At 38.2% G+C, this 21411-nt stretch overlaps 1 protein-coding gene across 7 annotated transcripts in view; it reads left to right on the top strand.

The window, feature by feature from the left end:
* Positions 1-218: 218 nt before the first annotated feature.
* The window catches only part of FAM91A1 (family with sequence similarity 91 member A1), a 45855-nt gene continuing 24662 nt past the window's right edge, over positions 219-21411 (top strand). The window contains exons 1-14 of one of the 7 annotated variants that reach the window (XR_003438350.1): positions 219-465; positions 6883-6967; positions 7977-8128; positions 9989-10046; positions 10826-10893; positions 11453-11566; positions 12807-12897; positions 13313-13375; positions 16591-16697; positions 17222-17260; positions 17823-17935; positions 18364-18479; positions 19329-19438; positions 19749-19835. Coding sequence is in view for 6 of the 7 variants with exons in the window: in XM_027132388.1 (XP_026988189.1) it covers positions 394-465; positions 6883-6967; positions 7977-8128; positions 9989-10046; positions 10826-10893; positions 11453-11566; positions 12807-12897; positions 13313-13375; positions 16591-16697; positions 17222-17260; positions 17823-17935; positions 18364-18479; positions 19329-19438; positions 19749-19835 (1275 nt within the window). In the remaining variant the exon portion in view is untranslated. Of the gene's footprint in view, positions 466-6882; positions 6968-7976; positions 8129-9988; positions 10047-10825; positions 10894-11452; positions 11567-12488; positions 12898-13312; positions 13376-16590; positions 16698-17221; positions 17261-17822; positions 17936-18363; positions 18480-19328; positions 19439-19748; positions 19836-21411 lie in introns of those variants that run through there. The other 6 variants (XM_027132388.1, XM_027132386.1, XM_027132387.1 and 3 more) reach the window with 6 other exon arrangements.

The following is a 21411-nucleotide window of genomic DNA, read 5'->3' on the forward strand; positions in this document are numbered from 1 at the left end:
GTCCCTGCCGGCTGTACCTCGCTGTCCCGCCCCTCAGCTTGCAGGGGGCGGGCATGAAGGCTGGTCCCGGGCTCCGCCCCCCGGCCTCGGACCCCCGGCCTCGCGCCGGCGGGCGGAAGTGACGCACGCCCGAAGCCATTTCCGGCGGGCCGAAACTAGGAAGAAACTTGGAGCAGCCGAGGCGTCCGGTCCCCTGTCTTCTCTGCTCCCGTGCCCCGTGGCCCGGGCCGCACCGAGCTGTCGGGAGCCCAGGCCATGGGGCAGCCCGGGCCGTCCGCAGTGTGAGGCGTGGGGCCTCCCGCGGGCTCCTCGGACGGGCTACGGGCAGGCAGGCGGGAGGCGTCGTTCCAGCTGCGGTCCTGGCCGCCGCCGCCCTCCCGGGCTCCCGGCATCATGAACATAGACGTGGAGTTCCACATCCGGCACAACTACCCCTGGAGCAAGCTGCCGGCCAACGTGAGACAGGTATGGAACCTGGGGCCGGGGTCCCGCCCCGCCGTCACCTGCTCGCCGAGCCCGCGGGGCCGAGGCTGGCGCCTCTGGGCTGGCTCCCGGCCTTCCCCCGCCCAGGGTCTTGAGATAACCTACCCGCAGCCCGCGGGTGAGGAGGGGACGGTCCTGGGGCCACAGGGGCAGGATGGGGCCGTTTCGAAATGGGATGGAATGGTGTCCAGTGGACTCGCTTGCCGCCTTCGCACGCAGACTCCCTTCAACCGGGCACTGCGCTAGGCACCTTCGAAACAAATTTAAAACACGGCTCTTGACCTCCAGAACTGCGGGATGGTGGGAAAGGGACGAGAAACAAATGAATCCGTTACAGGCTGATAGCAGCTCACACGAACCTGCATGATAGTATATGCGAGCGCGCAGAGGAGGGCGTCAGAAACCGTCCAGGGAGTGTCAGGACGTTGTGTAGGGGAGGCATTTAAATTGGGCATTAAAGGACGAATAAGAGATAGATAAGAGGGATTCAAGATTTTCCAGCGAGAAGGAAAGTCATTTTAAGAAGCTTGGACGAGTGAAAGCGTGCTTTGAGAGTAGTGAGCGACCTTCTCCATCACCGGAATCCGGAGGTGTAAATGTATTGGTGTGTTTGGCAGTGGGGCTTGGTGAGTGCGTGGGGAGTGGTAGCGGTCAGGGCCGGATTTTAAAGGGCTTTCGGACTTTGTTTTGTTGGACTTCAGTCTGTCAACAAGATGAGTTTATTAGAGATGTTGCAACAAGAGAGCGACAGGAGGTTTTTGTCCGAGAGGTAGTTCTCAAATGCTTGAGTGTTATTTTTACTCAGTTGTTTTACAGATATTTATTGAACACCTACTATGTGCTATGCCTTGTTTTAGGTGCGGGTTATTTGCAACAGTCAACACGGGAAAGCCCTGTCTTCATGGAGCTTACGTTTCAGTAAAGAAAGACAGTTAACAAATAAATGAATAAATACATAATATGGTGAGCGGTGGTAAAGATTATGAAGAAGTGATATGTGCTGTATAGAAGGCACTTTTTCTCTCTGGTCATAGATGGACCTTCAAGTTCCCGCCATGTTGCTTGGTTGAGAGTGAAATTCTGTTTTCCATTGGTGCTGGACCCTGGCATATTTGGAAAGTTTGGGTTGTTGGTGGTGATGGTATAAGGATTATTACTTTGCCTCCTCTCCCAGCTTGGGGTCTTAGTTCCAGGAAATGAATAATTTAAGGTTCTGGCGGTGCATTGTGTGGCAGAGAAAACGCTTTCACTTCAAGATACCAAAAATACAAGGAAGTGGAAAGATAAATTTAAGGAACTCAGAATTCTTGGGTGGCAGTGGCTGCCCATGTGACGTTAATCTTGAATGGGAGGAAGAAAGCTCTAAACCTGACAGACTTTCTCTTGTTAAGCTGGAATGAGGGCTTTGATGGGCACTTTTGTTTTTAGGGTTTTGTGGCATATGGCAAGACAGCTGGAAGAACCAACAATCCTTTGTTTCCATGTTTTCTCTACTCTTCATTTCACAAAAATAAATGTAACATAATAGAAGAAAGATGGATGATTCAGTTATGTCCAACAGAAATAATTGATCTTAATTAGTATTGGGAAAAGGCTTTTTTTGAATTTTAGAATTTTATTTATTTTTTTATACAGCAGGTTCTTATTATCTATTTTGTACATATGGCAAAAACCTTTCCAAACCTTAGTCATGACTATTAAAAATAATCTCAGAACAGTGTTATACTTAAGCACAAGCATGACATTAAATTAAAACTTTTTTTGGTGAGATCACTTACAAGAATTGGTGTTTTAGGTTAGGATAAGCTTTCGCTTGTAGAAGGTGTTGCAAAACCCATCTGTACAAATTACTTCATGGATTTTCTCTAGCCTTGCTCTTTTTCCCTAGGTCTACCTTGGATTAGGACATCAGCTTTCTGTCTGGTGTCTAGCACTCAGAAAAGTACCTTCCTATCCATTCTTCATACTATACTGTGGTGAGGTTTCTAAAATGCAAACCCAGTCCTATTTCTATTTGTCTCCATAGATTACATGTTGCTTCTTTTTGAATTGAGATGTTAATTCCTCTAGAAAGGTTTTCCTGACCTATCTCTGGAGTAGTTGACCCTCAGGTGTGCTGCCCCAGCACTGTATTTCTCACCCATAGCACTTACCCCACTATGTTGTATTTTCTGGTTACATTACTTGTTTTTGCTTTTGTATTTTGAGCACCTATCTCTTAGTTGGCTTTTAGTAAATACTTTTGCAGTGAATGAGTGATAGTATCAGTCTGAGATTTTTTTCCAGGAGCTAAAGCTTAGTCAGTTTAAAAGTGGGGAATAGTCCTTGTGTGGAAAGAATTTGGTTTTTGGTGTTACAGATACTAAGTACTTTGATAAGAGTTTCTGGTAAGTTTTGATGAGTTTAATTTGAAAGTGACTCATATTTCCCAGTTTTGAAAGCTGGTGGAAGGTGATTCAGATTTTTTTTGAAAAAATATTTGAAAAAATAGTTTTTATATAAATGAGATGAAAATTTTTTACATGGTGTGAGCTATACTAGACTTTCAGAAATCCATTAAAAAGTTTTGGATCAGGCCATTATTTCAGGATCTTTCTATGTAGTTTACCAGTATTCATTGTTCAAAACAATTCATAGTTTTATTTGAAGGGAAATTTTATGATGAGGTTCCAAGGAGGGTCAATTAAAAAAAACTATTGTGTATTTTGGGGGAGGTGGTGCGCATTGGGGTTTGTAGGAGCAAAAGCTTTAGAAAGAATTCTTTATGCTTTTAGCATCATGTGATCCACAGTGGGTGTTTTACAGCCGGTTTCTATGTCACTCCGTCTGTTTTAGTTCTTTTTATCTGCAGCCCAGCTTCATTTGTCAGACCTGGTGGGAATTTCTACAGGGTCTGCACTGTCTCCCAGTAAAATGACCTTTCTTTCGTTGCCTCCTGTAGTGGCAGCAGTGTTTTAAAATGTGGATGGTGGGAAATTGGGGTGGGCGTGGAAGAGAAGCCAAAGAATCTTTGTGAACAAAGCAATTATATTTTATGTACAAGGGTAGTGAAGAATAAAATCAGCTGTTAATGCAGTTTTTAGTTATTTGTGTGTCTGCACATGTATCGATCAGGACCAGTCATTACTTAATGACTAGCGCAAAGACTTAGATGTTTAGTAGATACTGTATTCTCTCATTAACTTACAAATAATGGGGACCTTATATTTTGTGTAAGTGGCTTAATTTACACTTTTTATCCTGGAGTTACTGGGAACAGAGTTTTAAAGGGAGAAAACGGTTGTAAGTTAGAATAAATTAAGGGACCTATTTTGAAACAGAAGAGTAAATCCTCAAGTTTGGAAGTTGCTGAGATTTTAGCAAATTGCTGTGTGAGTGAGTGTGTGTGTTCTCTGTTCCTTGAGAAAGAGACTTTTATTTGGTAGTAGAGCTAGAGGAGATCCTTTAAAATTTTACAGAAAGCCTAATATTTTGAATCCCCTAAATATCTTCAATAGTGGCCCTGGTTTTGGTGCTACATAAAAGATAGGAGAGCAGTATCTCTACAATGAACTTTACTCCTAACTTCTTGTAATGTTAAAATGGATGAAAATAATGTCAGCACATAACATTTCAGCAGTAGTGTGGCTTATGGTTCAACCTGTGATAAATCAATTAATCTAGATGCAGGAAGAAAGATTTTTAGTTTTCTCACATTATGTCCCTTTTTTCTTAAAATGCTACCCACCAGTAGTTCCAGTTGTGTGCCAGTTTATTTAGATGTGAGTTTCATCTGTTTTGTGAAGATGGCCTTAAGTGAAAGTATGTGCATGGACATTTACCTTGGCTTTCAGAAACCTATGAGTGAGAAGTATAATAACTGAGTCCTCTGTTCCTTCTGTCATTAATCTCTTAAGATGTCTTATTTTATAGTGTGTTGGAAAGATCATAGCTAGTAATTAGAAGGGGGATAGCAGTCGTATATTAAATTAAGTTTATGGTCTCACATTGAATATCATGTTAACTATAATCAGACAGACTTATTCTTTGCTTTCATGAGAACCCAATTTTGGACTTAAAACACTAAATTCACAGCTAGAAAGCATTTTGCTCACTAAAAAATATATCGGAAATTCTAAAATTGTCATAAGTGTTTTCTGATGAGGCCATAAGATGACGTTTTTAAGAAATAATCGTATTTAGAGGTATTTTTTAAGTGTACATTCTCCAGGAATCTTAATTTTTAATAATCATAGCCCTCAACTGTAAGTAGTCATCAGACGGGGATCTGTCCTTAGTGGCCATTCTTAAATTTAAATAAATGTAGGTGCAAGAATCTATCCATCTACACAAATTGGAGACGGTCAAGAAGGAAATCTTTTGATGATGGCCATTCTGACCTGTGTGAGATGATATCTCATTGTAGTTTTGATTTGCAATTCTCTAATGATTAATGATGTTGAGTATTCGTTCATGTGCTTGTTGGCAATCTGTATATCTTCTTTGGAGAAATGTCTACTTAGGTCTTCTGCCCATTTTCGGATTGGGTTGTATGTTTTTTTGATATTGAGCTGCTGTAAATTTTGGAGATTAATCCTTTGTCAGTTGCTTCATTTGCAAATATTTTCTCCCATTCTGAGGGTTGTCTTTTCATCTTGTTTATGGTTTCCTTTGCTGTGCAAAAGCTTTAAAGTTTCATTAGGTCCCATTTGTTTATTTTTGTTTTTATTTCCATTTCTCTAGGAGGTGGGTCAAAAAGGATCTTGCTGTGATTTATGTCATAGACTGTTCTGCCTATGTTTTCCTCTAAGAGTTTGATAGTGTCTGGCCTTACATTTAGGTCTTTAACCCATTTTGAGTTTATTTTTGTGTATGGTGTTAGGGAGTGTTCTAATTTCATTCTTTTACATGTAGGTGTCCAGTTTTCCCAGCACCACTTACTGAAGAGGCTGTCTTTTCTCTACTGTATATTCTTGCCTCCTTTATCAAAGATAAGGTGACCATATGTGTGTGGGTTTATCTCTGGGCTTTCTATTCTGTTCCATTGATCTATATTTCTGTTTTTGTGGCAGTACCATACTGTCTTGATTACTGTAGCTTTGTAGTATAGTTGGAAGTCAGGGAGCCTGATTCTTCCAGCTCCATTTTTCTTTCTCAAGATTGCTTTGGCTATATGGGGTCTTTTGTGTTTCCATACAAATTGTGAAATTTTTTGTTCTAGTTCTGTGAAAAATGCCATTGGTAGTTTGATAGGGATTGCATCAAAAAATCTACAAACAGTAAATGCTGGAGAGGGTGTGGAGAAAAGGGAACCCTCTTGCACTGTTGGTGGGAATGTAAATTGATACAGCCACTATGGAGAACAGTATGGAGGTTCCTTAAAAAACTACAAATAGAACTACCATATGACCCAGCAATCCCACTACTGGGCATATACCCTGAGAAAACCATAATTCAAAAAGAGACATGTACCACAGTGTTCATTGCAGCTCTATGTACAATAGCCAGGACATGGAAGCAACCTAAGTGTCCATCAGCAGATGAATGGATAAAGAAGATGTGGCACATATATACAATGGAATATTACTCAGCCATAAAAAGAAACGAAATTGAGTTATTTGTAGTGAGGTGGATGGACCTAGAGTCTGTCATACAGAGTGAAGTAAGTCAGAAAGAGAAAAACAAATACCGTATGCTAACACATATATATGGAATCTAAAAAAAAAAAAAATGGTCATGAAGAACCTAGGGGCAAGACAGGAATAAAGACACAGACCTACTAGAGAATGGACTTGAGGATACGGGGAGGGGGAAGGGTAAGCTGGGACAAAGTGAGAGAGTGGCATGGACATATATACACTACCAAATGTAAAATAGATAACTAGTGGGAAGCAGCCGCATAGCACAGGGAGATCAGCTCGGTGCTTTGTGACCACCTAGAGGGGTGGGAGGGAGGGAGGGAGGGAGACGCAAGAGGGAAGAGATACGGGGACATATGTATATGTATAACTGATTCACTTTGTTATAAAGCAGAAACTAACACACCATTGTAAAGCATTTATACTCCAGTAAAAATGTTTAAAAAAAACAAAAGAAGGAAATCTTTATTTGTAGAACTTAGTTTTTTGTTAACTTAAGTGAAGTTATGTTCTCAGACTGCTCTTTTATTTGATATTAAATACTTTAGATAATTTCAGTAAATCCTTTTAGAAAGGGAGACTGAAGATAAACACATTGAATTTTTGCTCTAATACCATAGCAGGAAAGTTTGTATGATAAAATTTAAGAAAATCTTTACTCAGTTCTGGAAATTAGAGATTCCAGGATAAAATTAGGGGGCATGGTATTGAAATTTTATGGGGTAAAAGTACTGTTGTTTAGTTTGGAAACTATTTTAAATCTATTTGAAATTTTTTTTAGAGTCTTGGAAATTCACAGAGAGAATATGAGAAGCAGGTTGTCCTGTACAGTATCCGCAATCAGTTACGATACAGAAATAACTTAGGTAAGTAGAGACATTTTTACATTGAGGTAGAAATGACTACTGCTGAATTACGTTTTCATAAATCTGTCCTATCTTTTTATTATATATTTCATAGTACTGAAATTTTTCCATGTACAGCCTTTAATAAATTCTATAATGACCCATCACACCTAACAATAATTTGCATTAGCAAGTAGATTCTTCTTTCTAATTCCAATGAAAATTATTTTTTAGAGTACTGTTTATAGATTCATTTTACCTATAGAATATTAATTTTGATTCAGTTGTCCTCTTTTTAGTTTAGTGAGAAAATATGCCAGAAAAGAAGTACGTTCCTTCTTAATGAATTTTGACTTTGAGTTTTGTTTTGGTCTCTATAAATTTTCCAAATAATACAACTTTAATGAAGACTCTTTCTATAATAATTGGAACAAATTTTAAACATAATTGGCTCCATTTTTTAAAAAAAACTTTTTTAAAAATGTTTGCTTTTTATTTGTCAGATTACTTTGATTATTCTGTTGCCTTGCTAGTCTTCCCTCCCATTTGTTACTCTTATTTTAAGCATAGTATTTCAGAGATAGGTTTTCTATGAAAACATATTCCATGGAAATCAGAGGTTTTTTTACATTTAAAACACAGAAACCAGCAAATAATGTTTAAAAATAGACTTGATTTCATAGAAAACGGCCATTCAGATTGGCTGTCTTGTAAAGTATCATAGGGGTTGGATGGATTATAGCTTATGTTTTTTGGGGGAGACATTCCATGTTCACTTTCTTTGCTCTTTGATTTGTTAAGAATTATTTCTCTACTTTTCTGTCCCATATATTTTACTTATATACTCTGAAGTCTGTTGCTTGTGGTGTAATTGTTTCTTTGTTCCAACTTAGATTGTTTTATTCTCTTCCAATTTACATACTTCTCTTTTTAATTAATATTAGTTTGTAAAGTGTTTCTCCTTGCATTTATAATTATATTTAAGTGTAAGATCTGAAAAAAAACTGGAGAATTTCCCTTTCTTTCCCAGTTAAACATGTCAAGAAAGATGAACGCAAGTACTATGAGGAACTCTTAAAGTACAGTCGAGATCATCTCATGCTGTACCCTTACCATTTATCAGATATCATGGTAAAGGGCCTGAGGATAACACCATTTTTATATTATACTGGGATTATGGAGGTGAGTTTACAGTACGTGAATCTTCAGGGATGGGATGGGACTTCATGTCGGGGACACTTTGTGAATGATGACCAGCCCTCAGCCACGGTGGACATTGTTTCTGAGTTTATAGTGTAAAAAAGATGGTTGCTTAATAGTTAACTGTTGTAGCCACACTTGTGCAAGTAGTTGTCCTTATCAGTGTTTTCTCAGCAGGAAAGTATCTGTCTTTATTCTGTGTTCTTGAAGACGTTGTTGACCCTTTGTGCTGTTGTAGCGTTAATCAGCCATTTATGCTGGCACAGTTTGTATAAAATTTATTGCTTTTAATACACTGTTAAGGTTGCAAATGTGGGTGACAGAATTGAACATTGAGCTCAGAGAAGCTTAATATATTTAGCTGTTTTCTAACTGTAGAAAGAATAAATGATGATATAGACCCAACATTATATAATGCATGTTTCAGAAGAATAGAATTGTATTAGTAGTTCTGGTTGCTAATCTTTCTGTGATTACTAACTTTTAGATGTTAGCCTTTTTCCAAAGGCAGTTTTTAGGCCTGTGTTGAATAGCTTTAAATAGTAGTTATATACTGGTTTTTTGGCGTTTTTTTTTTTTTTTTGCGGTACGCGGGCCTCTCACTGCTGCGGCCCCTCCCGTTGCGGAGCACAGGCTCCGGACGCGCAGGCTCAGCGGCCATGGCTCACGGGCCCAGCTGCTCTGCGGCATGCGGGATCCCCCTGGACCAGGGCACGAACCCGTGTCCCCTGCATTGGCAGGCAGACTCTCAACCACTGCGCCACCAGGGAAGCCCCTATATACTGTTTTTAAGTGGGTTTTATGTAAAGCTTGGCAGTATTTATCTAGTATTCATTTGCTGTTAATTCTATTTGAGTGCTACTGTTCTGGGCTCACCAGCCACTTGAAGAGCAGAGGGCAGCCTAGAACTGAAGGAGTTGGGCGCCTGCAGTAGCAGTGAGGTTAACTCCCTTTAGGACGTGGCTGCCTTCACAGGAGCTCCCTTTGCCTGTCTCCTTAAGCCCCTTCTTCACAGGCACTTCTATAGTCCCATGTCTCCTGTGTCCCTGTTTTGGAGGAAATACAAAGTAAAGCTTGAGGCCTGGCCGCCCAGGTTTCTGTCAGTCCCTTTCCCTAGAACCAGGGTAGCATAATGAAGGTGGCAGCTAAGCAGTGTGTAGAATAGTTTTGTTGCTGTCTCTCTGATTATTTTTCTGGTGTTATCCACAGGTTTGGGGGAGATAATAGAGTGAGGTTTTGTCCCATTTACTAGCTTTCAGTGCATCCATGTGCTTGCTGTTCTCTGGTATCTGTTTTTATACCATTGGGTATAACTCCTGGGCTAAAAATGGGTCTTATCCCCACAGTAAACAGCTGGTTTATTACTGGAGAAACAGATGAGGGTTGCAAGAAGCTGGATCCTGAGTTTGACTCTGTTGCTGGTTGGGATTTGGTGGAGCAGAGGCTGCTGAGCGGTTAAGGTCTTTGTCAGCAGTGCTTGTCTTGGATGCTTGTTAATGGAGCTATGACACACTGTTGGGCCTTCTCTCGGGATTCTCTCTAATCCTAGGGTAGGAGTCTAGGATCAGGTATGAAGTGTGGAGAGCCTGGAACCCTGAACTCTGAGAGAGGTATTCCTTGCATAGCTTCCACAGGGCAGAGGTTACTGGGCAACTGTCTGGGCTTCATAATGCGCTGTGAGGAACCCAGACCTGAAAGCCTGACCTTCAGTTGCTAGGTTGGGACCTCGTGGTACATGCCACACTGTGACATGCACGCTCTAGGTTGCCAGGCTCTGATCTCAGTGCTTCCTGTGGCAAGGACATTTTGCGCTTAACATTTACGTTTTTTTCTTTTTAAAAGGACATTATGAACAGTGAGAAAAGTTATGATTCATTGCCCAATTTCACTGCTGCTGACTGTAAGTATTTAATTATGCTGAAGAATGAGGCAATGTTTAGAGTGTCTTCGTGCATGCGTGCTCTTGCCTTTCATTATTGTGCTTTTAACCTGGAAGACTTGAAAGATGAGAACAGCAAGCAACATTATTGATAGGAATTTTATCAGGTGATACAAGTCAAGTATAAGATTTTGTCTAAATGTCTAAGAGAATATTTTGGAGTGGTAGAATCAGAAAAATGGGACTAGTCTCTGTATTTCTAGAGAATGAAGTTCTGTTACTTGGGCTGTGGTGTATACCAAATGAGGAAAGAAAATTTGTGCACAATATTTTTGCACAAATATATGCAATATATATGCATGATATATGCAATATATGCAATATATGCAATATATGCAATATCATGCAATATATGTATGATATATGGTTGTTACTAACATAATATGCTGGTGTTTTATTATGCTTATTTTAATGAAGTGTGTATTTGAAATGTGACATAGTTCTGTTGTGTTAAGAAGAAACTTTTGCTGAGAAGTACATTTTGACTTCCTGGAATTGGGAGGACTTCTGCTTTTTAAAAATTTTCTCAGTTAGCATTGTCAAAGTGTCAGCTTGAATTCACCACTCCCAGTTGCTTGTCTTTTATATTTTGTTTGAAGAATTCTTTTTAATTTGATATTGATCATCTGTCAGTAATCAAAAGAGGAATGAAAGTCAAAGGTTTTTTCCTAGTAGGTTGTGAGTGTACTGACATTTCAAGATGTATTAAATGATTTTAAAGGAAAGGCTCTTTCTTTTAGGTCTAAGGCTTCTTGGCATAGGAAGGAACCAGTACATTGATCTGATGAATCAGTGTAGATCGTCAAAAGTAAGTTAGTTGTTTCCCTTCCCTTCAAATTTCTTGTCCTCCTTATCACACAATCAGATTAAATTTTTAAGTAGTAGAAATAATGAATTATGATTTCTTTCATCAAATAAAATATGCTTAATACAGAAACAACTCATCAGTATCTCTAGGTTATAGCTTAAGTGATTATTGAATTAAAAATATCTAAGGCATAAGACATTTCATTTATTTTTAAAAATTAACTTTGCTCTGCTGGTCTTTTCACCTGCTCATTCCACTCCCAGGGTTCACTTCATGGGTGAAATCAGTACACAAATGCATTTTCACCTGGGTTTCCTTTGAATTTCTGGATTTAGATCCAGATTTAATGATAGTGTTTTGAAGTAATTTACTTTGAAATAATTTAAGAATGACTTTCTCCATTCAGTATATCTAGAATACTTTAGATTTTAAAACATGAGAATTTTAAAAGATATTTATTTAGTCTGTTGGAAACTGTCTTGTTATACTGTTATCAATAAAAAAAGAAAGTAGTAATTTTAGATAGATTGCAAATGCTCTGATGTTTGTACCATTGCAGAAATTTTTCAGACGGAAAACGGCCCGTGATCTTCTACCAGTAAAGCCGGTGGAAATTGCCATAGAGGCATGGTGGGTGGTGCAGGCTGCATATATCACAGAAGATGACATAAAGGTAGATAACTTTAAAAGTTAAACATAGGATTTTTATTTTAAAAATTATAATTTTTAACTATAGTTACATAACTTTTTTACAAAAAGTAACACTAGTTGGTTTTCCTGAAGGAAATTAAACTTAAATTCAAAATTGTAAATGATCTTAGTAGGCTAGAATATTGGAAGTTTTCGAAAATACTCTTTAGTCATCAGGGAGACTTGACTTGGTTCATGTACAGTCATCTGGGGATTTTACTTACATGTTTCATGTAAAGTGACGTGATGCCACAGCTACCAGCAATAGTATTGCCAACGGTTTTTGAGGACTTGCTGTGTGCTCAGTGTGCCAGGCACTATTCCAGCTGCTTTTTATATTGTCTTATTTGAGTCTCATCACAACCCCAGAGCTGTGTATTATTTGTAGCCTCTTTCACATGTGAGGAAAGTGAGCGCAGAGAAGTGAAGTAATGGCTCCAGCCACAGTTCTAGTAAAGGTCTGGGATTATAACCCAGGCAGTTTGCTGTGCTCTTAATCACTGTGCTGAACTGCTGTACTGAAGTGGTAAGTGCTTGTTAGGGAATAGTGTCAAGATCAAGGGAAATACTATTCCCAGTGGTCAGACCACATTTGCTATAAGCTTTATACATTTTAGAAGGGATGTTGATTTAGGGGAAAAAGGTGGAATAGCAGACGATGTGCCTAGAGACCAGTCATATCCCTGTGGCTGAAGGAATTAAGTGAGCGTGTGGATTTTTTTTTAGTTGGCATTTTGTTTTACTTCCAAGGACAGAATAAATCCAGTGTGTGCAAGGCTTAGAAATTCTGCTTCAGTGCATTTACTTCCGAGCAGAGATGTCAGACTGTGTCATGAGATGGTGATCTTGTCAGTGATAATAATCCTGTGGCATGTGAATGAACTTCTGGTTTGAGAGATCCAGAATCAGCAAACGGATCAGATTCCAGTGCAAAGAAGATGAGTCAGTATTACTATTTATTAGTGAGCACATTACTTACCAGCAAGTATTGGCACTTAAAATTGCTTTGTTGTATGAGTTCTGTTGGTAGCATATTTTGGCACCTTAATTGATGGTTGTGTGTGGCTTTTTTTGTTTGAATTCTAGAGTAAAAAATGAAAAAAATATGTAGTTCATTCAACTAATGACTTATAATCATTGGTTTAAACATGAATAGATTTCAGGAAACTTACCAGTTAGTTAATTTGGACAGGACCTAATTGAAAATATTTTGCTTTTCCTAGATATGCACTTTGCCCGAGAAATGCGCTATTGATAAGATCATTGATGCAGGCCCTCAGCTCTCTGGATCACTAGATTACAATGTAGTACATAGTAAGTGGTTAGTAGAAATGGTCTTTCGTCAACATAAAAAATTATTTTAAGCCATCAGCAATTTATAGCAATTATTTATCAATTAGGTAAGAACAGTAATATTTCCTAAGGAATGTTATTGTTTGAAATGTGACCTTAGTCCATTGTTTTCCAGTGTGGCTATAATTAGTCACATAGATTAGAAATTTATACAAATGAATCATAAGAAAAATTTTGCAGTTCTGAGCATTTGAGGGAAACCAAGATTTGAAAGCTTTGATGTAATTTTTTTTTCTTCAATCTTTCTTTTTTCCTTTTCATATACCATTAAGTTGTAAGAATCTTTACAGAAAATCAGGAATAAAGTTTTTATTTTAATTTTTTAAACTACAGTGTTTACTGGTTCATCTAAAACAAGATACTTTTGTTTCTGTAGGTTTATATAACAAAGGATTTATTTATCTGGATGTACCAATATCTGATGACAGTTGTATAGCAGGTAAATATGTGCTAATATTTCTCAATGTTTTTTGAATGGCTGCTAGGTGCTGGGCACTGTGTGTCACCTGTTAAGTTAGACACATATCATTCTGGGATCTTGGATGTTAGAATTTTTCAAAGAAAAACATTTCTTCCTCATTACGTTGCAACTCATTGAGGTGGTTTTAGTTAAATTCCTTTCATTTTTATCTTTTGTTGGTGTAAGCACTGTATTAAAATAGTAGAAATCTGAGGTAAATTTCTCACAATCCTAAACCAAACCAGTGTTTTTATACATTTATGTCACTTTTTAAACCTTGTTCAGTGCATAAGTTTCTACATATATTCAGTAATATCATACAATTATATGTTCTTCATTTTATATTATTTATTTATTTGTTTATTTATTTATGGCTGCGTTGGGTCTTCGTTGCTGCGCGTGGGCTTTCTCTAGTTGCGGCGAGCAGGGGCTACTCTTGGTTGCGGTGTGCGGGCTTCTCATTGTGGTGGCTTCTCGTTGTGGAGCACGGGCTCTAGGCACGCGGGCTTCAGTAGTTGTAGCACACGGGCTCAGTAGTTGTGGCTCACGGGCTCTAGAGCACAGGCTCAGTAGTTGTGGCGCATGGGCTTAGTTGCTCTGCAACATGTGGGATCTTCCCGGACCAGGGCTTGAACCTGTGTCCCCTGCATTGGCAGGTGGATTCTTAACCACTGAACCACTAGGGAAGTCCTTGTTCTTCATTTTTACCTGACATATCTGTGTCTTATATTTTCATGTCACTACCATCTTTTTTATCTTTATCTCTTCCTCCCTTCCTCTTCACCCACCTCCCCAAGTTAAATCAATATTAAGACCCTTGTATATTTCAATTTAGTAAACCATTTCCCTATGCTGGTTGTTTAGATCATTTCCTTTTTTAAATATTTTATTCTTTTTTATTTTATTTATTTATTTATTTGCCTCAGTGGTGATGTGGTTAACATTCTTGGACACATCCTTGGCTTTTTTTCCTCTAGATTAGATTTCTGACCAATTTATAGAAGCACTTGTTATATTAAGGTTATGTATTATAAGTGTGTTTTCCATCATATCTTTTAGGTATTATTCTTGTTTGTGATATATTTTACCATTCTAAGATATTGTGTAATCAAATATGAAGTGTCACAAAACCCCAGGGACCTTACTGTTAACAATGAGTGTTGGGGGCTTTTCACAGCACTACTTCCTCCTATCAGGTTATCATAGTCTAGTGTGTCCTGACCTCTATTTTTTATTTGTGTTACCATGTGTTTATGGCCAGGCCTTCCTTGTCTTTTTTTTTTCTATAACTTTTTTTGCTATTTCCAGGTATTTTCTTTATTTTTATTTTTGTTAATGTATTTTTTGAGTAGGCAGTAATTATGATTATAAAATACTAAATTTACAGAAGAGTATAAAAAGTATAAAAAGTCTGCTTCCCATGCCTGTCCCTAACCAGTCAGTTCCTCTCTCAGCCGCCACTAAGTTTCCTGTATATTCTTCCAAAAACATACTATGCACATAGGCATATATGTATATATCCTTTTTTGTGTGGTTTTATTCTTTTTTTTTTTTTTTTTTGGTGTGGTTTTATTCTTACGCAGGTGGTGTATCCAGCTCATACTTTGCTTTTTTAATTATACGTTGCTACTATTCCATATCTCTTTATGTAGAGTTGCCTCATTCTTTTTGCCTAGATGTAAATTGTGTATTTCTAACCTTTTAGTGCCTTGTTTCTTTTTTCTTTTTTTTTTTTTTTTTTGCGGTACGCAGGCCTCTCACTGTTGTGGCCTCTCCCGTTGCGGAGCACAGGCTCCGGACGCACAGGCTTAGCGGCCATGGCTCACGGGCCCAGCCGCTCTGCGGCATGTGGGATCTTCCCGGACGGGGGCACGAACCCATGTCCCTTGCATCGGCAGGCGGACTCTCAACCACTGCGCCACCAGGGAAGCCCATTGCCTTGTTTCTTCATCTCTAAGATAGGGTATAGTTTTGAACAACTCTTAACATTAAGAGGATTAAATGGAATTGTATATATAAAGTAGCTAGTAGTATAGTCTGGCACTTAGTAAGCGTTCAGTAAACATTTACACTTCGTATTCACACAGCTGAGAGTGTAGGAAAAGAATTAATTATATAAAAAATGGGATTACTAAAATATTTCTAAAAAGAAACCTTTGATCCTTAACAGTCCTTGGATGATTGGAAATATGGGTAGCACTAAATCAAAAAATGACATGAGCCAGAGCTGTGAAGTAGAGAGCCTATCCTGATGTATACATTGTGGTTCTTCACAGTGCCTTCTTTTTGACCACTTGAATTTTGTCTTATATCTCTCTGTTGGGAATAATTTAGGTTTTGGGTGCAGTTAGGTGGTGTTAGGGTTAGAGGACACAAGGACACCCAAATCCTGCTATGGCCTAGGCACACGCCTTCTTCCCACGATGTTTTCAGGGGAAGTGTGCCCACAGGGGAGAATGGCAAAGGAAAGCATAGTGCCTCTTTATTGTTGGCCAGGCAGAGCACTCTAGTAAAGTGGGTTAGAGCATCTGGACCAAAGAGATGGAGAGAAGTGAGTATGAATAAATAGGTGGGGAGCATCGATCGGGCAGCCTCTTGTGTGGAAGGTCTTGACCCTCTTCCCATCAAGGAGGTTACAGAATAGAAAGCCCCAAAGAGCAAATTACACCAGTGATAAATGTGGCAGTCACGCAGATGAATTTCCCCTTTTCTCAGGATGGAGCAGGGATGATGTGGAGGGCAGAGAGCCAGTACCTTCTGTCCACCTGGTTTTGGATAGCATGATGACTTGCAGTTCTTGCTTCTCTGCTTTAGACCAGCCACCTGCTGCCCTAGACGCATCAGAAACACACCCTTGGCGGGCTTCCCCATTCTGGAGCAGCACCGGCACCCCTGCCGTTCTACCAAGTCCATGCCTCTAGCACTTCTCTGCCTCAGTAACGCTGAGAGGTCCATGGGGATGAAATTACTCTTTGTAGGATTTATGCTCTGCCATAAGAGTCCACTCTGTGTAGACAGCATTGCATATGACCTTACTTTGGGAGTTTAGGAAAACTTGCTATGGAGTTGGTAAAATGAATCAAAAGCTGGATTCAGTCCCTAAGTTGGAGGTCTCTTTCAATTAGATGTTTGAATTAAACTTTCTTGTTTTATAAAGTTATGTCACTGAGAAAAGTCTATTTTGTTTATTTTAGTTCCTCCTCTTGAAGGTTTTGTAATGAATCGAGTGCAAGGTGATTATTTTGAAACTCTACTCTATAAGATATTTGTTTCAATAGATGAGCATACTAATGTTGCAGAGGTAAGTATGATAGCATCTTATGAAAGAACTTAACCTCAAGATTATAAAATAAGTTTGTGTAAAGTAGATAAAATTATTTAATGATATAATTAAAATATTTTCAAAGTCCACCCATGGTTAGATCTTGGACCATTAATATACTTAAGTTCACTATTCTTAAGTTACTTCCTGCATATATATATATTAAAATTTTTTTAGTTAATAGCTTAAGAATGGGTTAAATAACTTTATATGACTTTATAATAAAAGCATTGTAGACAATTGACTGATCTGGAAATTTTTTTTATTTTGAATGAGACGAAATTACAGGCTAAGTAATTCAGTTGTTATGGTCACTGCCTGGATTTGTACTCCCCTAAGTGTCTTAGAGATATGGAACGAAAAAAATTCTGATTACAAAATTTATTCAGACTCAGTTATTAATAATTTAAATTTTTCTGATTATGGTCAAATGGTCTATTACAACTGTGTAATATGCTTATGATTCTTAGAATGTAAAATATTTTTAAAATTTTATTTTCCAGCTTGCAAATGTTCTTGAGATAGACCTATCCCTGGTTAAGGTATGTAATTTTTATACTCTCTTCACTTGTGATAGGAATACTGAATGGATTATAGATTTTTGTCTTGATACTGAGAAACAGAAGCAGTGAGATTCTTATTAGCTGTCAGAGGAAGTGTGCACAGTTGGGGTGCTTACAAAGATAGAGAAGAGCAAAATAAGAAACCTGAACCAGTATTCCATCCCAGGGAGTGAAAGCTGTACTCACAGGTCTGTGCCCACCAGAAAGCAGCCTGACTTGTGTCTTGTAGTGTCTTGTAGTGTCTTGTAGCAGTGTCTTGTAGTGAAGTCACAGTATTTTGTAATGAAGTCAGATAAGCAACAACTTCCGCTTCTTTGGGGGTGGATCTAGGGAGGCCCAGGCCAGACAGTTGGGAGCATTCCCTCTCCTACATATGTGAAGACTTTAGTGGAAGACTAGGCCTACTGAAAATTTTTTCTTCTAGTTATGGGATGAAAATGTTTGAGGCTCACTGTAAGCATAGTCCGTAATAGTTTTTTCTCTACAAACATTCTGAAGTCTAGTTTATTTCAGATGTTCATTTCCTTTATATTCCTTTCAGAATGCTGTGTCAATGTACTGCCGATTGGGGTTTGCCCATAAGAAGGGACAAGTAATAAATTTGGATCAACTTCATTCATCATGGAAGAATGTTCCATCCGTAAACAGATTAAAGTAACTCATTTATTTAGTAGGAGAGTTTCTTTTTGAAAAAAGCATTGCTTTACATACAAAAATTTTACTTATTCAACCTGTCAAGTGAGGTGAACCATATATATATATTAGTGGTGGTTAATCTTGTGTGTGTGGTAATCTTTTTTAGAATTTGATGAAAACTAAAATGCTTTCCCCAGAGAAAAGCTCATACAATATTTTACATATAATTTTTAAACATTCCCAGATTTCCTGAAGCCTATCCATGGGTTTAGTTAAGAACCTTTTCTGTGTGTGCAGAGTATTTTGGGACTGTGTCTCAATTTGGGGCTTGAATGTAAGAGTGGATTTAGGTGGATGTTCATAATTTAAGTACTGACTTCAGTAGCTGTTTTTATATATGATCATTTCTATGATTTTTAAAAAGTGAATGTATTCTTCATTAATAGGAGTACTTTAGATCCACAAAAGATGCTTCTATCATGGGATGGCGGGGAAAGTAGGAGTCCTGTACAAGAAGCTTCATCGGCTACTGACACTGATACAAATAGTCAAGAAGATCCAGGTTAGCAGTAACTCAGTTTGAGTCTGTCTGTAGATAAGCCATGTGTCTGCACATACACTCATAAAGCAAACTCTCCAGGCTTACAATTATTTTGTGGTTTGTTCTGGATTTCAGTCATTCAAAAGTAGTCTTTGAGTACTTACCCATATGTTGGACCTTGTGGTAGATCTTAGGCGTATAAAATTGACAAGAATATGGTAGTTTCCTTCCAAAAACTAAGTCTGGAGAGTATAACCATAAAAACCACCACAGTGTGAGAAGCATTATGGTGCTTGTGGAGCGCAAAGAGGAAGAGCCCTCTTTCTGCCTAGAGAGGTTTAGGAGCCTTCATGGAGAAGATGATTTTTGGGTTGAGAATGAATAAGAGCGTGCCAGCTGACGAGTGCAGGAAGGCCATTGCTTGGGCTAAGCACAGAGGGAGGCAAAGCATAGTGGACAAGCGGGCTGCACGTGGTTTTGTGTTGGGAGGGGAGAGGGGCACACAACATGGGCTTCTGCTCCTACCCTAAGTAGCTCTGTTACCTGAGCCAGGTGACTTGTCTGTAGAGGTTAGGCTAGGTGGTCTTATTGATCTGACAGTGATCAAGTCTTGGTTTATTACTGGTTTTCAAAAAATTTACTACAGAAGTGAGTGCCTTTAAAAAAAATTTTTTTTTTGAACTTTAACTTTTTTTATCTCTGTTGGAGATAGGTAGGATTGGGACCTCTTGTGACTACAGTGTTACCTATATTATGTACTTTCTGATTATTAAATGAAGCTGAAATGAAATACTTTCTCATTCCAAATGATAAGCAAAGAACAGTTTTCACTTACTTGATTTTTAAACTATGATTTTTTTCCCCCAACAGACACAGCCAGTATAAGCAGTTTGAGTTTGTCTACAGGATATACAAAGCGTATTGCATTCCTGTTTGACTCAACTCTTACTGCCTTTTTAATGATGGGAAACCTTTCACCAGTAAGTCAGATTCTTGTTTAAATACGAAAATGTTTAAAATAAAGATTAGATATAAAATAATTCAGTGCTTTTATATCTTTTTTTAAGTACTAGATTTTTTCCGGAAAATGCAGCTGCCTTTGTCTTATATTCCTTAGAGGAATGTCGGAACTTTTTAGTGAGGGCTACTTTTGTTATTAGAAAAATCAGCTCCTCACCCACCCTTAAGTTTAAATGTATTGGAAAGCGTAATATAAATCTAAGGGAAAACTACAACTTATTAATAATAGGCTCAAATAAGGTACATTTTAGTTTTGTTTCTTTATTGCAGAACTTGAAAAGCCATGCAGTCACAATGTTCGAAGTTGGCAAACTCTCAGATGAGTCTCTGGACAGCTTTCTTATAGAACTAGAAAAGGTAAATCTAGATAGCTTATTATGAGATGTCAAGGCATTTGCAATCTTCTCTTGCTTGATAAAACATCAGTTATTGATTATGTAGATTTTTCGTATATTCTTGTTCACTGCTACCTCATCGCACTGTAATACCATGGCAGGCATTTAGGCTTAAACATATTGAGCGGATGAATGAATTTTGTGATTTAAAAACAGTGATTTGTCTACCTCATCTAAGCTGTTAGCATAATTTGATATAATGAAGAAATCTTAAGTCTATGTGTAATTTTTTAAATTGCACTTTTCTAAAGTAGCCTTTAACTTTTTTTTTCAGTATGACTCTAAGATCTACTCTTAAGCAATTTTATTTGAAGTTTTTGTTCCACTTATCTTAAATCTGGAACAGTGTCCCTGGGTATCGTGTTTATGTCCACTCTCACTACCGCTTTTAGCATCTTGAAGACTTCAGCCATATTTGTTCTTAACCGTCTTTTTCCTCATGAATACAACCTAGTTTTCCTTAGCTCTAAATCTTGATTGCCCTTTTGGTGTTTTTCATTCCCTGGATATTTTATTCTGCTCTCTGCACTTCTTTATGCAAGCAGTTTGTGTGCCTAATCTATTCTTTGACTAATAATTTTGGTAACTTTTGTGCTTTAGTGGTGAACTCATGTATGTTTAGAGAATTTTTTATGATTTTGTACTTCCTTTACATCTCAGAAAAGAGACTTACCATAACATTTTTTTCCACTCCCCCTTCTCCATAGGATTTTTACTTTTTTAGTGCCCGAGATAATCCTTGTTATTAATTTGTCTCTTTATCTTTTATCTTCATATTTTTATTATTTCCTCAATACTTTTAATATCTTGTTTAACCCTATATCTTATTGTGTATCATCTTTTGCCAGTAAATTTTTTATATTTAGCACATTTTAACGTGTTTTCCTGATTTTTATTTTTCTCACCTCAACTAGTGTTTTATCATGTATAGCAAATTGGAAGATCCCTTTTACACTTTATATATCTGTATTCTTTTTTACCACATAGTCATTCTTGGGAAAGCCCTTTAGTCTGAAGTTTAGTTTAGTTTTTTTGTTTGTTTGTTTTTGCGGTACGCAGGCCTCTCACTGTTGTGGCCTCTCCCGTTGTGGAGCACAGGCTCCGGACGCGCAGGCCCAGTGGCCATGGCTCACGGGCCTAGCCGCTCCGCGGCATGTGGGATCATCCCGGACCGGGGCACGTACCTGTGTCCCCTACATCGGCAGGCGGACTCTCAACCACTGCGCCACCAGGGAAGCCCTGAAGTTTAGTTTTTAAAAATAGTTTCTTAGCTATTTTTTTAAGCTTCATCTTGATTAATCAGTTGATCTTATTAATTTCATGCAAATCTAATTTCGTTATTTCCCCCTGTAGACCTTTCCTTCTGTTTTTTGTGTTGTTTCTGGAATGTGTATGTTTTTACATATTAAACAGGTGACTGACTCAGTGTCAGAAGAGCATACATGTAAACCCAGTGAAGGCAGGAGTTTTGTCCGCCACTCTCTCCTTACATCCTAGAGAGGTCATAGCACATAATAGGGACTCAGTGAATCCTTGTT

The sequence above is a fragment of the Aethalodelphis obliquidens genome, unplaced genomic scaffold, assembly GCF_003676395.1.
Source record: "Aethalodelphis obliquidens isolate GAN/ISIS:26980383/991018 unplaced genomic scaffold, ASM367639v1 scaffold41, whole genome shotgun sequence".
Lineage (NCBI taxonomy): Eukaryota > Metazoa > Chordata > Mammalia > Artiodactyla > Delphinidae > Aethalodelphis > Aethalodelphis obliquidens.